Below are 15,396 nucleotides of genomic sequence, written 5' to 3' on the forward strand. Positions count from 1 at the left end.
GCATCCATCTTACCTGCTGCTTCATTCTGTTTTCTCAGCAAAAGCCACAGCCAGAAAAGGTGGAAGGTAGGTGCCAACGCCCGGAAGATGGGCAAAGACATTATGTGGGTGGAGACAGAGATTATATAGCACCAGAGGGGGATTGGGTGCAGGTTATCATGTGATAGGAAGAGACTAGATGTTATAATGTAGCAGGAAGATGTTATAATGTTACAGGAAGACACAAGAAGGTGTAATATACAGGAGGAGGTTATAATGTAGCAGGAGGAGTCTGTTATATGATGAGTAAAGACTGGAGGTTATAATGTCATGGGAGGAGGCTGTAATATAACAGGAGGATGTTATAATGTGACGAGGTAATAATGTGAAAAGAAAATGGTATCGTGTGACAGGAGGAGAGTATAATGTTTCGAGTAGAGACTGGAGGTTATAATGTGATGAGTGGAGACTGGAAGGAAGGAGGTTATAATGTGACAAAGAAAGCGGGAGGCAATAATGTAACAGTATGATGTTATAATGTGCTAGGAGGAAACTGGAGGTTATAATGTGATTGGAGGAATCTATAACGTGACAGGAGGGGACTGGAAGTTATATTGTGATAGTTGGGGGTTATAATGTGACAGTTGGAGGTTATAAGGTGGCATACTACCAATTCCACTTTCTTTTGCGGCAGAAATAATCGTTGCTCCACCATCCCCAGTCCCTGCTCCTGCACCGGCGAGCCCACCTGTCCCTGCTGAGGTACAACCAGTAGCAAATGTAGAAGTGGAAGCTGCAGCAGTGGACAAACCATCAGATTCAAGGTACAGCCATAAAGGTGCCTCATTAGGGAATCTCTGTGTAATTGGCTTCCAGCACGGTGTGAGCCCAGGAGAGAAAAACAATAATCCATGATAGCTCTCTAGTATGGCCGTGCCATTATCCCGCTCCCTCTTTCTGATTCCCTGCTCCCACATTTCGATTCACCACCTCCTCACACTGATTCCTCGCCCTAGGCTGAAGACTTTTCTAATCATTACCACATCTCCCACTATTGCATAATGACCCCCTGGTGGTCTCACTTGACCTTGTCTTGCAGTCCTGGGAGTGGAGTGCTGAACTGGCTCAAGCAAGGACTGGGAAAAGTGGTGCCACAACCAGAGATGCCACTTGCAGCTTCTAAACCTGTGGAGGTGAGTGTGGACATATATATACAGAAAGGAGAAGTGGCACCATGTAATATATATGTATATCACTTCTCCTGTCCTTTCTACATATATATATGGAGAAGTGGTACTGTGCAGTGTGTGTGTATATGTGTATATATATATATATATATATATATATATTCATATTCATAGAATGGTAGCGTTGGAAGGGACCTGCAGGGTCATCGGGTTCAACCCCCTGCTCAGTGCAGGATTTACTAAATCATCCCAGACAGATATCTGTCCAGCCTTTGTTTGAACACTTCCATTGAAGGAGAACTCCCCACCTCCTGTGGCAACCTGTTCCACTCGTTGATCACCCTCACTGTCTAATAGCTAATCTGTGTCTCCTCCCTTTCAGTTTCATCCCATTGCTTCTAGTCTTTCCTTGTGCAGATGATAATAGGGCTGATCCCTCGGCACTGTGACAGCCCTTCAGATATTTGTAGACAGGTATTAAGTCTCCTCTGAGCCTTTTCTTCTGCAAGCTAAACATTCTCAGATCCTTTAACCGTTCCTCATAGGACATGATTTGCAGACCGCTCACCATCTTGGTAACTCTTCTCTGAACTTGCTAAGTTTGTCTATGTTTTTTTTTAAAGTGGGGTGCCCAGAACTGGACCCAGTATTCCAGATGAGGTCTGACTAAGGAAGAGTAGAGGGTGATAATGACCTCACATGATGTAGACTCTATGCTTCTCTTAACACATCCTAGAATTGTGTTTGCCTTTTTGGCTGCTGCATCACATTGTTGACTCATGTTCAGTCTATGATCTATTAGTATACCCAAGTCTTTTTCACATGTGCAGCTGCTTAACCCAATTCCTCCCATTCTGTATGTGCTTTCTTCATTTTTCTTGCCCAGATGTAGGACTTTGCATTTCTCCTTGTTAAATACCATTCGATTAGTCGCCGCCCACTGTGCAAGATTTTCTAGATCTTTTTGAATACTCTCTCTATATATACAGGACAGGAGTAGTGGTACTGCGCGGTGTACAGTGATCCCTCGTCTATCGTGGGGGTTACATTCCAGAGACCCCCGGGATACGAGAAAATCAACAAAGTAGCGGTGTTATGTTTACACAAATCAATCTGTCGGGTGAACTGCCAAACAATTGCAAAAGTGAACAAACAGACCGATGCTACGATCAGTGAGCCAATCAGCACCCGATACAGAACACATTCCATCAGCCAATAGTGTGCCATGTACAATCTCGCGTTGGCAAGCACTAGTGGCGTACTGTACTTCCTGTATGTACCGCAAAATTCCACCATATAGCAAAAAACTCTGCGAAAACAGAATTCTATATGGTCTATCTAAAATCCGCGATGCACTGAAGCCGCAGTCATTGTACCGCAATATAGTGAGGGATCAGTGTATTTGTACATATATATTTACAGGACAGGGGAAGGGATACTGTGTATATGTATATAGGGTGTGTGTGAGGTGTAAGTGAAGCAGAATTGTGTGACTGAGTGAGAGCAAGCAGTACGTGTGTGAGCATTTAAAAAGAATAATAAAATAAAAAGCGTGAGCTGTTGTGAACTGGCAGAAGAGCGTGAGCTGTTGTGAACTGGCAGAAGAGCGTGAGCTGTTGTCAACGGGCAGAGGAGCATGAGCAGTTGCGAACAGGCACAGGAGTGTGAGTAATTGTGAATGGGCAGAGGAGCATGAGCAGTTGCGAACTGGCAGAAGAGCGTGAGCTGTTGTGAATGGGCAGAAGAGCATGAGCGGTTGCGAACGGGCAGAGGAGCATGAGCGGTTGCGAACGGGCAGAGGAGCATGAGCAGTTGTGAATGGGCAGAAGAGCATGAGCGGTTGCGAACGGGCAGAAGAGCATGAGCAGTTGGGAATGGACAGAGGAGCGAGAGTGGTTGCGAGTGGGCAGAGGCGTGTTTGGAGTGTGGTCTAGTCAATCTTCACTACTTCTGTAAGTAAATTGTAGATCCCCATTAGGATGAGCTCCATGCCTGACAATGTCATCCAGTGTGCTACTTGTGCAATGTATACGGTCCTTGATCAGCCGATCGAGGGTCTTACTGTTGTGCAAGCACATTTGGAAGCCCAAATCCTGGATCTAAATGAGCGACTGAGAGCCATTGATAACATGGAAAGGAGTTTGCTGCTCACTGAGCACTCGCTGGGGTAGAGGCGGGGGCGGATGGTAGTTCAGAAAGGCAGGGGAGCAGGCAGCTAGCTGGGTGAAAGTTAGAAGGGGTAAATGGAAGAGAACCAGGGAGGCCAGTCCTGAACTGGCACACCCCAACAAGTTTGCAAAGTTGGCAGATAAGGGGAATACCATTACAGAGCTATCACCGCTTCAACATGACATTCCCTCTGAACGCCAGGAGTATGACTGCTCCAATTAGAAGGGGACGGGGAGTGCAGGGCAGACTAGACAGGTCCTAGTGGTGGGGGACTCAATTATAAGCGACAGATAGGGCAATCTGCCATAAACACAGGGATCGTCGAATGGTATGTTGTCATCCTGGCGCTCAAGTTTGACACATCGTGGATCGGATTCACAGATTACTGGGAGGGGCTGGTGAGGATCTAGCGGTCATGGAACACATTGGCACCAGTAAACAAATTAGAGGTCGATGGAGGGCCCTCAAAAAGGATTTCAGGGACCTAGGATCCAAGCTTAAGGCGAGGACCTCCAAGGTAGTTTTCTCGGAAATACTACCTGCACCACAAGCCACACTAGAAAGACAGCAGGATCTTAGGGAGGTAAACAAGTGGCTCTGGAGTTGGTGTAAGAAGGAGGGGTTTGGGTTTCTGGAGAACTGGTCTGACTTCGCTTTCGGCTACAGGCTCTACCGTGGGGACGGGCTGCATCTCAATGGGCAAGGTTCAGCTGTGCTGGGGGAGAAGATTGGAGGAGTGTTTAAACTAGGAACTGGGGGTAGGGCAAAAAGAGAAACAGGGGGTAGTCAGTGTAGCTAGCGACCTGGGTCTAAGTAATGGGAATGGGGATCAAGCAGGGGGAGGGGTTAGTACAGTTAGAATTGACAGAACAGGACCATAAGTAGTATAATGAATACAAATAACAACAACAACTGTATAAATTGTATGGCAACGAATGCAAGAAGCCTGATCGGTAAAGTGGGTGAGCATGAAGCGAGAATGTCTGATGAAAATTACGACATAGTGGGAATGATGGAAACATGGCTTGATGATAAGTGCGATTGGGTGGTGAATTTACAGGGCTATAATCTCTTCAGAAGAGACCGTGGAAACCATAAAGGAGGAGGGGTCTGTATGTTAAATCATAATGCTAAGGCTACAAGAAGATATAGGTGTAGAAGATGAACACGTGGAATCACTGTGGGTAGAAATACAGGGAGGAAAAAAATAACAATCCTGAAAGAGGGGTTTCTATAGGCCACCAAAAATAACAGAAGAAACTGAAATCTTACTATTAAGGCAGATAAAAGAGGTGTCAAACCGCAATGAAGTTATTATAATGGGGGACTTTAATTATCCGGATATAATATGGGATAACGAAACCTGCAAATCTCACAAGCGTGATAAGTTATTGAGAGCAATTAAAGATAACCACCTTACCTAACTTGTGCGGGAGCCAACTAGAGGGAGGGCCACTCTGGATTTATTAATAACTAGAAAACCGGTCAGAATCACGGGGGTGCAGGTGCACTTGGGAAATAGTGACCACAATATGATTAATTTCCAGCTGTCATTCAATAGGAAGCCCTATCAGGGAGTGACAAAAAAACTAATCTTTAGCAAAACAAAATTTGCTCAGCTCAGAACTACTATTGGCAACATTAATTGGGACAATGTCCTCAAAAATAACAGTACAGGCAACAAATGGGAGAAGTTTAAAAACATCCTAATTACCTCATGTCAGCAGTTCATACCCTTTAAAAATAAAAGAACTACAAGTAGAAGGAAGCCATTGTGGCTCAACAAGACTGTAAGGGGGGCAATAAACGAAAAAAAGAAAGCGTTTAAACTACTAAAACAAGAAGGCAGCGAAGAAGTGCTAAAATCATACAGGGGAAAAACAAATTATGTAAGGAAATATCAAAATTGCTAAGGAGGAGGCAGAAAGACTGATTGCCAAAGAGAGCAAAGATAACCCTAAACTATTCTTCAATTATGTAAACAGTAACAGAGCACTGGTCCTTTAACGAATAATGCAGGAGAAACCATAGAAGACGATGGGGGGAAAGCAAATCTATTAAATAGTTCTTTTTCAAGTGTATTCACGAATGAAAATGAAATGTCACAAGAGATGCAGGGGAATAAAACGAACCTCCTGCTAAATATTGCATTCCTAACACAGGAGGAAGTGCAGAGTCGGTTAAAAAGGATTAAAATCAATAAATCGCCGGGCCCAGATGGAATACACCCAAGGGTACTAAGGGAACTAAGTGACGTGATAGCTAGACCACTATTTCTTATATTTATGGACACTATCAAGATGGGGTTGTACCACTGGATTGGCTCATTGCCAATGTGGTTCCAATATACAAAAAGGGGCCCAAAAGAGAGCCTGGTAACTACAGGCCAGTAAGTCTCATTTCAATAATTAGAAAAATATTCCAGGGGTTTCTGAGAGACGCCATTCTAGAATACCTTAAGGAAAACAATGGTATAACTCCTCATTAGCATGGGTTCATGAGGGGTCGATCATGTCAGACCAATCTGATCAGCTTCTACGATGAAGTAAGCTCTAGGTTGGACCTGGGAGAGTCTACTGATCTCGTATATCTGGGTTTCTCTAAAGCATTTGACACCGTGCCGCATAATAGGTGGATATATAAAATGAGACAGCTCGGATTGGACAAAAACGTGGGTCGATGGGTAAAGAACTGGCTCAGAGATAGAAAGCAGAGGGTGGTAATAAATGGTTCGTACTCTGATTGGGCCACCGTCGCTAGTGGGGGGGGGGGGCACAGGGTTCAGTACTAGGCCCCATTCTGTTCAATATATTTATTAACGGCCTGATAGAGGGACTGCACAATAAAATATCAATATTTGCAGATGACACAAAATTATACAATATAATTAATACAACGGAGTACAATGTGCGGCTACAAACGGACCGAGATAAGCCGGGGGCTTGGGGGGGGGGGGGATGGGAAATGAAGTTCAATGTGGATAAATGTAAGGTTCTGCACATGGGTAGGAGAAACGGATGTCACCAATATACACTAAATGGGGTACTGCTAGGGAAAAGACCTGGGGATACTAGTGGGCTGTAGGCTTAACTGGAGCAATCAATGCCAGTCAGCTGCTGCAAAAGTTAATAAAGTCTTGGGGTGCATTAAAAGAGGTATAGGGGTGAGGGACGAGAACATTATCCTCCCACTATATAAGGCACCTGCCAGGCCTCACATGGAATACTGCGTACAGTTCTGGTCACTGGTGCTCAGGGAAGATGTTACAGTACTGGAGGGGGTTCAAAGAAGGGCAACTAAACTAATACATGGAATGACGGGACTGGAATACCCCGAGAGGCACCAAAACTGAGATTATTCACCCCGGAGAAAAGACGGCTAAGGGGCGACCAAATAACTATGTATAAATCCATGAGGGGACGATACAAGGATCTCTCCCAGGATCTGTTTATACTCAGGACTGCGACGGTAACGAGAGGGCATCCGCTACATCTAGAGGGACGAAGGTTTCATCACCAACACAGAAGTAGGTTTTTTAGGGCTCTTACCCACTTGTGCTTTTTTAATGCTGCGTTTTTTTTAAGCAATTGTCAATGGGACTTTCTAATGTTAAAAACGCATCACTAGTTTGTGCTTCGCTATTTTTGTGCGATGCGTTTTTAAAAATTAGAAAGTCCCATTGACATTCGTGTTAAAAAAACGCAGCGATATCGCAGCGTTAAAAAAACACAAGTGGGTAGGAGCCCTTACTGTAAGAGCAGTGAGACTGTGGAACTCTCTGCCTGAGGACGTGGTGATGGCAAAATCCATAGAGGAGTTTAAGAGGGACTAGATGCCTTCCTAGACCGCTATGATATTACAGGATATAGACCTTAGGTCACCAGCGGGTTGGTGATCCCAAATGTTGGTCCAGGGATTTCTCTGGCTGCCATTATGGAGTCAGGAAGGAATTTTTCTCCTCCAAATGAGCTAAATTGGCTCATTGTTTTTTTTCCCTTCCTATGGACCAACAGGAGGGGGGTGGAAACAGGCTGAACTAGATGGACACTGTCTTCATTCAGCCCAACATACTATGTTACAGGGCAGGAGAATTGGTCATTTTGGAATGATAACAATTAGTTTTTCTGTTTTTCATGAACAGGTGGAGATCCCTAAAGAGGAGGAGGCGCCCCCTGCAGGTAAGGGCTCAGGACAAGCAGGCTGGTCTCATGTTTGGGGAGGATTTGCACTGAGGTTCTGTGTGTTTTTCTTGCAGCGACCCGGAAGGAGTCTAGGAGCGGGTAAGTGCACCGGCCTTATACCACTTGTGTCTCCGGGTGACATGTGTGACATGACGCTTCTCTTCCTTCTTGTTGCATGTGCCGGGATGCAGCAGTGCTGAGAGCACCGGGTAAGTCACACGTCTCCTCCCCGTGATTGTATGTATTGTACATATGTAAGCTGCACACGCCTGGGTCACACATCAGGCCGCCGCACTGGCTATGGTCACGTGATGGCTCCTTGTCCCAGGTATTACGTGACACATTCTGCAAATAAGGGAGATGGAGCAATACCTGTGCAGCACCACCTGTTGGAAGGCAGCATTCCTGCAACTCAGTGTTAGACTCTTAAGGCAAGCCTTGTAACAATGACTGGGAATTGAAAGCCAAGCCAGAATCCATACACAGACAGCTGTTTCGGGGTCTTTGCCCCTCATCAGTGTGCAGTAGGTTTCTGGCTTGGCTAGCGAGAGGCCTGTGACATGGGTCAGGAACCTGTGTATGGATTCTGGCTTGGGTTTCCATTCCCAGTCATTGTTACAAGGCTTGTATAAAGAGTCTAACACTGACTTGCAAGAATGCTGCCTTCCAATAGGTGGCATCACAGACGTATTGTTCCATTTCCCTTATTTGCATATTACCCATAGGAGCATGAATGGCCTTATAAGTTTCCTCACTCACCCACCTTCTAGGTGCTCTCCCGCTGTGACACATTCTCTATCATCATCATCATCCAATCTGATTGGTTTGCATGTGATTGGATGATGACGGTAGACAACTGAAAGGTCTGATCTCATAATTCCCCACAGTGAGGGGACTTATCTATTGACATGGGATTTAAGGCTCTTGATGAGGTCATTGTGCGATGTGATAAAAGGTCTGGTAAGGACATTGTGTGAGATCATCAAGGTTCTTTACACGTGTCGACTGTTGGGTGCATAACCGTCTGCCAGTCATCCCATCACTTCTGTCCAACTATTATACCTGACTTTTCATTCCAGTGAATGCAGGCGGGGTGGCCGAGGATCGTTCCAAGTCGCCCGCCTCCATTCACTGTAGACAGGAGTCACTCAAACAACGAAAAGACAAGGGCCGTCCAAGTTATTATGGAGGTGCTGCGCACCAGATACTGCTCCACATAAATGGGTAAACGGAGATGCCCAAAACTGGTGGTGCGGCGCTCCAGAAGCAATCTTATTACTATAGTGATTAGGCTCAACTTCTCCTTTATTTGGTGATATAGACAACAAGCATTAAAAGACACGTTTCGGAGCGAGACCCCTTCATCAGTTCAGCAGTCAGAAGATGATGAACACGAGGTCCCAACTACCGGGAAAGAATAAGGGGATGGAGGGTGCAGCGGTCAGAACTGGAGAAGTATTCACCAGCTGAACTGATGAAGGGTCTTGCCCCAAAACGTGTATTTTATTGCTGGTTGTCTACATCACCAAATAAAGGAGAAGTTGAGCCTAATCATTATAGCAATTTAATTGCTTCTCGAGCCCCATGCTGAGCCACCAGTTTTTTGTCTCTTTGTTCACCCACTGGTCGGCAGCACCTGCGTAATAACTTGTACACTTCAAACCCATACGGCCCTTGTCCTTTTTTGGCCACTCCTACCACATGTGTTTTGCTCCACCCATTTTTCTATTCTGCATCAAACATTGAGCGCCTCCTGTTTCCACGGACTGACAGTCGCTTGGTTGATAGTTCTGCTGAAATCGAAATGACTCCCCCAGGTGAGCGATTTCTCCGTGTCCTGTCGGTGGTCACAAGTACAAGGAAGATTATCGGCCAAATTCACTGTTTCCAGTCATAATTCGGGCAATAATCGTCCCATGTAAACGTACCTAAAGTCACTGTATGAGGCCAAGAGGTGTGATGATGTCATTGATGATGGGAGGGTATGAGTTGTGGTGATGTCACTGAATGAGGTTATCAGGTTTGGTGAGATCACTGTGTGCAGTCATCATGTGTGGTGATGTCATTGCATGCGGTCATGGGGTGTGGTGATGTCATAGTATGAGGTCTTAAAGGGTTTGGTGAGGTCATGTGATGCGAGTATGACATTGTGTGAAGTCATGGGGTGTGGTGATGTCATTGTGTGAGGTTACATGGTATCATGAGGTCGTGAGTGTGCTAACATCACATATGGTTTTCTTCCAGGGTGCTGAGCTGGATCAGTCATGGTCTGGAGAAGGTTATTCCACAACCAGTAGTGACAAAACAGGTATATAGCCATCAGTATAACATTAGACAGCACAGAGTACACAGCCAGCATGTAATACGGCACCAGGGCCTCCACCGAACACATATGTAATACAGATGTCCGCTTATGACCCCCACAAACACATAATCAGGGTGTAACAACCACCTCTGCTTCCGCTAGCGCTATGTTCCTGGGTGAGCGCTGAACACATTCATCAATTGGCTGCCATTAAGGAGACCTTGTTCTTCCCATCGCTGCTCTTTCCCACCCATGAAGGAAGTGCCAACTCTGAGACTCCACCATCACTTCACTCTTATGCCTCCATTGCCCAACATCCAAGATATTCGCTCTTCATGAGGAGAGCCCTCCATACTAACTCTCTGACGTCCTCCATCTCCCACTCCAAGCCCTCCCTGCATCTCTCTCCTGGTGCCTCGTTGCCTCATGTAGCATACAGGCGCTGTACATAACCAATCTCATCATTCACCTATAGACACACATATAGCAGGTGCCCTGTGTATGATATGATAATAATGAATGTTCCCTCTCTAACAGGACTCTCACAATGTAACAGAAAGTAAGTACCCCCTCTGTCTCTCCATGCTTCTATCTGTTATAGCGTGTTCACTGTATATGCCAGTAATGAAATACATTTCTATATAATTACATACCTTCCAATGTGCCCATGTTATATCAGCAGTCCAGCTATGTTATATCAGTGCAGCTATAATTACATACCAGCAAATGTGGCCATGTTATGTCAGCAGTGCATTATAGTTATGTGCTCGTGTTATATCAGTGGTGCAGGTATAACTACCTACCAGCAGATGTGCCTGTGCTATATCAGCTATCCAACTATAACTACATAACAGGGGAAGTGCCCTTTGTTATACCAGCAGTGCAGCTATAACTATCTACCAACAGATGTGCCCATGTTATACCAGAAGTGCAGCTATAACTATCTACCACAGATGTGCCTATGCTATACCAGTAGTGCAGCAATAACTATCTACCAACAGATGTGCCCATGTTATATCAGCGGTAAACTTTAGATACATACCAGAGGATGTGCCTTTGTTATATCAGCAGGGTAGCTGTAACTACCAACCAACAGATGTACCCATGTTATATCAGTGGTGCAGGTATAACTACCTACCAGCAGATACGCACGTGTTATATCAGCAGGGTAGCTGTAATTATCTACCAATAGATGTACCCATGTTATATCAGTGGTGCAGGTATAACTGCCTTCCAGCAGATGTGCACATGTTATATCGGTGGTACCTTTTACATCAGTTATCAACCATATAATAATCAGTGTGGTATCCAGATAGGTACATAAACAGACATAGGGATGGGATGTGATGGAGGCTGTCCTCCATAATGTTCCCCTGTCCTAGGAGGCCTGGGGTGTGATGGGGGGCATCCTCCGGGCGGGGTGTCTCGGGGGCAGCGCATTCCCTGCTAATCGTTTTCTCTTCTCCTTTGTTTCAGAGGGGAGTGGGGTTTAATTACCCCTGAAACAAATGGAAAACAGAAGACGCTGGAGCCGTGTCCTGTCCCTGCACCCCGAATCATCTACCTCCTCTCCAGCTGTAGTCACACACTAGTAGCAGCACTAGAGTCACGACCACCTTCTAACGCTGCACTGATATCACTAGTGTACACTACAGACACACAGAAGGCTGCTTACCCCCATATAAGTGGCCCAACTGATCATCTGTGGTGACAAAGTCCATCAAGTTCAACCAAGACATAGCCTTAGATTCTAATAATATAAAGGGTATTTATCACTCACCCATGATAGTCATTATTGCACCCCTCATGGTCATCATTGTACCCTTGATAGTCTTCACTGCACACTGATGGCCATTACTGCACCCCTCATGGTCATCATTTCACCTTTGATAGTCCTCACTGCACCCCTCATGGTCACCATTGCATCCCTGATCGCAATTATTGCTCTTGATATTCCTCACTGCACCCCTCATAGTAATCACTGCACCCTTGATAGTCCTCATTGCACCCTGATTGTGATCACTGAACCCTTTATGGTCATTACTGCTCTCTATACTGCTCACTGCACACCTGATGGTTATTACTGGACCCCTGATGGTCATTATTGCTCTCAATACTCCTCACTGCACCCCTCATGGCCAAAGCTGCTGTCAATAGTCATCACCCCACCCCTCATGATCATCACTGCACCATTGATAGTCATCATAGCATCCTTGATCGTCATCACTGCTCCCTTGATGGTCATTTTTGCTCTTGATGCTCCTCACTGCACCCCACATGGTCATCGCTGCTGTCAATAGTCATCACTACACCCCTCATGGTCATCACTCCACCCTTGATAGTCCTCACTGCACCATTGATAGTCATCAGTGCATCTTTGGTGGTGATCACTGCACTTTTGATGGTCATTTTTGCTCTTGATGCTCCTCACTGCACCCTTCATGGTCATCGCTGCTGTCAATAGTTATCACTGCACTCCTCATGGTCATCACTCAACCCTTGATAGTCCTCACTGCACCCTAATTGTAATCACTGAACCCTTTATGGTCATTACTGCTCTCTATACTGCTCACTGCACACCTGATGGTCATTTCTGCACCCCTGATAGTCATTATTGCTCTCCATACTCCTCACTGCACCCCTCATGGCCAAAGCTACTGTCAATAGTCATCACCCCACCCCTCATGATCATCACTGCACCATTGATAGTCATCATAGCATCCTTGATCGTCATCACTGCTCCCTTGATGGTCATTATTGCTCTTGATGCTCCTCACTGAACCCCTCATGGTCATCACTGCACCATTGATAGTCATCATTGCATGCTTGATTGTCATCACTGCTCTTGATGCTCTTCACTGCACCCCTCATGGTCATCACTGCTGTCAGTTGTCATCACTGCACCCCTCATTATCATCACTGTACCCCTCATGATCATCACTACACCATTGATAGTCATCATTGCATCCCTCATGATCATCACTGCACCACTGATAGTCATCATTGCATCTTTGTTGGTCATCATTGCACCCCTGGTGGTCATTTTTGCTCCTGATGCTCCTCACTGCACCCTTCATGGTCATCGCTTCTGTCAATAGTCATCACTGCATCTTTCATGATCATCACTGTACCCCTCATGATCATCACTGCACCCTTCATAGTCACCACTGCACCCTTGATGGTCATTTTTGCTCTTGATGCTCCTCACTTCACACCTTATGGTCATCGCTGCTGTCAATAGTCATCCCTACACCCCTCATGATAGTCATGCACCATTGATAGTCAACAGTGCATCTTTGGTGGTGATCACTGCACCCTTGATGGTCATTTTTGCTCTTGATGCTCCTCACTGCACCCCTCATGGTCATCACTGCACCACTGATATTCATCATTATGTCCTTGATGGTCATCACTGCACCACGCTTGGTGGTCATTATTGCTCCTCACTGCATTCTTCATGGTCATTACTGCTGTCAATAATCATCACTACACCCCTCATGTTCATCACTTCATCCTTGATAGTCATCATTGTACCCCTGATAATGATTGCTGCACTTTGATAATCACTAATGATCCACCTTCCCCAGCTATGACCGCGTCCTGTCCTCACTAGATAATACACGTGAGAAGGAGAACTTTGGCAGCATTTGTTTCTACCTTGGAAATTATACAATAAAGTTTGTGCACTTTGTCTTGTTGTGTCGTTCTGTTGTGTCAGCTCTACAGCCAAACGTCTTGCTATAAATGGGGAGGGGAGCAGAGATAGCGGTTGCATCCGGGTTTTTTTTTTATGTCTGAAAGACCCCAAAAGCATAAGAAGACCCCAGTATTACACCTGCCACACGATAGGTAGGAGTGCTGTTATACAGGAGCTTCACGTTCTGCCTTTGTTCCATAGTGGGTGGGGTGGCATTGTGTTCTTTAATTTTGTCCCCTGCTCCGCTGCTGGGTTCAGGTTCTGATTATGTTGATTTAGAATTCTTTGCTGATTAATGTCATAATGGATGTTTGAAGGTTTGGATCGGGTTTTATGATACATAACTCCCAATAGCTGCACAATAGAATTGTTTTCCTGTTGCGGCCACTAGAGGGAGCTCAAGAGCTCATTGCATACATTGAGCTCAATAACAACACAGTGTGCAATGATCTCTAGTGCGCCCCCTCAGTTCTATCATGTCATTTTATGGTAGTACATTATATTGGGAGCTCTACATGCGACTCCACCCTATAAAATATACTAAGACAATAGTCAGCTGAGAAATGACTTAATGATAAAACTGCGAGTGCCCAATGTCGGGGTTCAATGTGTAGCAGGATGGCAGCACAGTAGCCTGGTGCATGGACACACACCAGAACTGGCACAGGCAGTCCGCTCCTCCGCCATTGTATGCTCTGTCTCTAGTTCTAGTGAAGAACCACAACCAAATCTGTAATCGTTATTTTCCTGCAGTCTGTATTCTGCCTTCAAATACTGAGTCAGAATCCCCCTATGTGGAGGAAATTATGAGCCTAGAACCCCTGCCGGCTGGAGACCCCGCAGAGTGGCCACCTGATGGTAGGTACCACCTTCAGTACTGTTTCAAACTGCTAATTGTCTGCATTGCGTCTGGAAGCTGCAGAGAAAGCTTCCCCAAGACACAACATTCCACAGTGCTCAATTATTACCCCTCAATTCATTGAATCCCATACATAACAATAAAGGCAAATTGGTCACCATCTTCTTTTTGCAGCCCTTCTCTGAGGACATCTTAAGATAGGGATAGTCGCATGCTGATTACAGTCTGCTGTCTGTATTGGTTCAGTAGTTTGAGAGAAAGATCCCTTTAACATGGGCAGATAAATCGTTCAGTGTGAATGCCCCGACGGAATGATGAACGAGAATGTAGAAAAATGAACAACGGATTGACCATGTAAACAGGCAATGATCCCTGGAGCATGCCACCTCCATTCAATGAGCAGGTGATCATCCAGAACAATCCCTGGCGCACTCCGCCTCTATTCACCGAGCAGGTGGTTGGTCAGAACGATCCCTGGCGCACTCCATCTCTATTAACCGAGCAGGTGGTTGGCCAGAACGATCCCTGGCGCACTCCATCTCTATTAACCGAGCAGGTGGTTGGCCAGAACGATCCCTGGAGCGCACCGTCTGCATTTACTAAGCAAGTGGTTGGCTAGAATGATCCCTGGCGCACTCCGCCTCCATTCACCGAGCAGTTGGTCGGCCAGAACGATCCCGGGTGTGCGCCACCTCCATTCATTGAGCAGGTGGTTAGCCAGAACGATCCCTGGCACACTTCGCCTCTATTCACTGAGCAGGTCTTTGGCCAGAACGATCCCCAGAGGGCGCCACCTCCATTCACCAAGCAGGTGGTTGGCCAGAACGATCCCCGTAGCGCACTGCCTCCATTCACCGAGCGATGCTCATTCTTGTGTAGAACAACAAGAACAATTACACTGGTCCACCAAATAAAATGTTTTTTTCTCATTGTAATAAACATATTTTTCTAGACCAACTTTTCATGCTGATTCCAAGTATACATTCCGTTTTCTCCTACCACGTTCAGTTACTGAAATA

The 15,396-nt window shown here is 45.7% G+C and overlaps 1 protein-coding gene across 4 annotated transcripts in view; it reads left to right on the plus strand.

Annotated features, from left to right (window-relative positions):
* Nucleotides 1-15,396, plus strand: part of CNGB1 (cyclic nucleotide gated channel subunit beta 1) — a 48,397-nt gene that overhangs the window by 4,286 nt on the left and 28,715 nt on the right. For 3 of the 4 annotated variants that reach the window (XM_066582534.1, XM_066582535.1, XM_066582536.1), the window contains 9 exons: nt 39-66; nt 674-803; nt 1,079-1,172; nt 7,477-7,513; nt 7,591-7,615; nt 7,708-7,725; nt 9,761-9,824; nt 10,359-10,380; nt 14,272-14,376. In XM_066582534.1, the coding sequence (XP_066438631.1) occupies nt 39-66; nt 674-803; nt 1,079-1,172; nt 7,477-7,513; nt 7,591-7,615; nt 7,708-7,725; nt 9,761-9,824; nt 10,359-10,380; nt 14,272-14,376 (523 nt within the window). The remainder of the gene's footprint in view (nt 1-38; nt 67-673; nt 804-1,078; nt 1,173-7,476; nt 7,514-7,590; nt 7,616-7,707; nt 7,726-9,760; nt 9,825-10,358; nt 10,381-14,271; nt 14,377-15,396) is intronic. The other variant, XM_066582537.1, reaches the window with a different exon arrangement.

The sequence above is a fragment of the Eleutherodactylus coqui genome, chromosome 11 (assembly GCF_035609145.1).
Source record: "Eleutherodactylus coqui strain aEleCoq1 chromosome 11, aEleCoq1.hap1, whole genome shotgun sequence".
Lineage (NCBI taxonomy): Eukaryota > Metazoa > Chordata > Amphibia > Anura > Eleutherodactylidae > Eleutherodactylus > Eleutherodactylus coqui.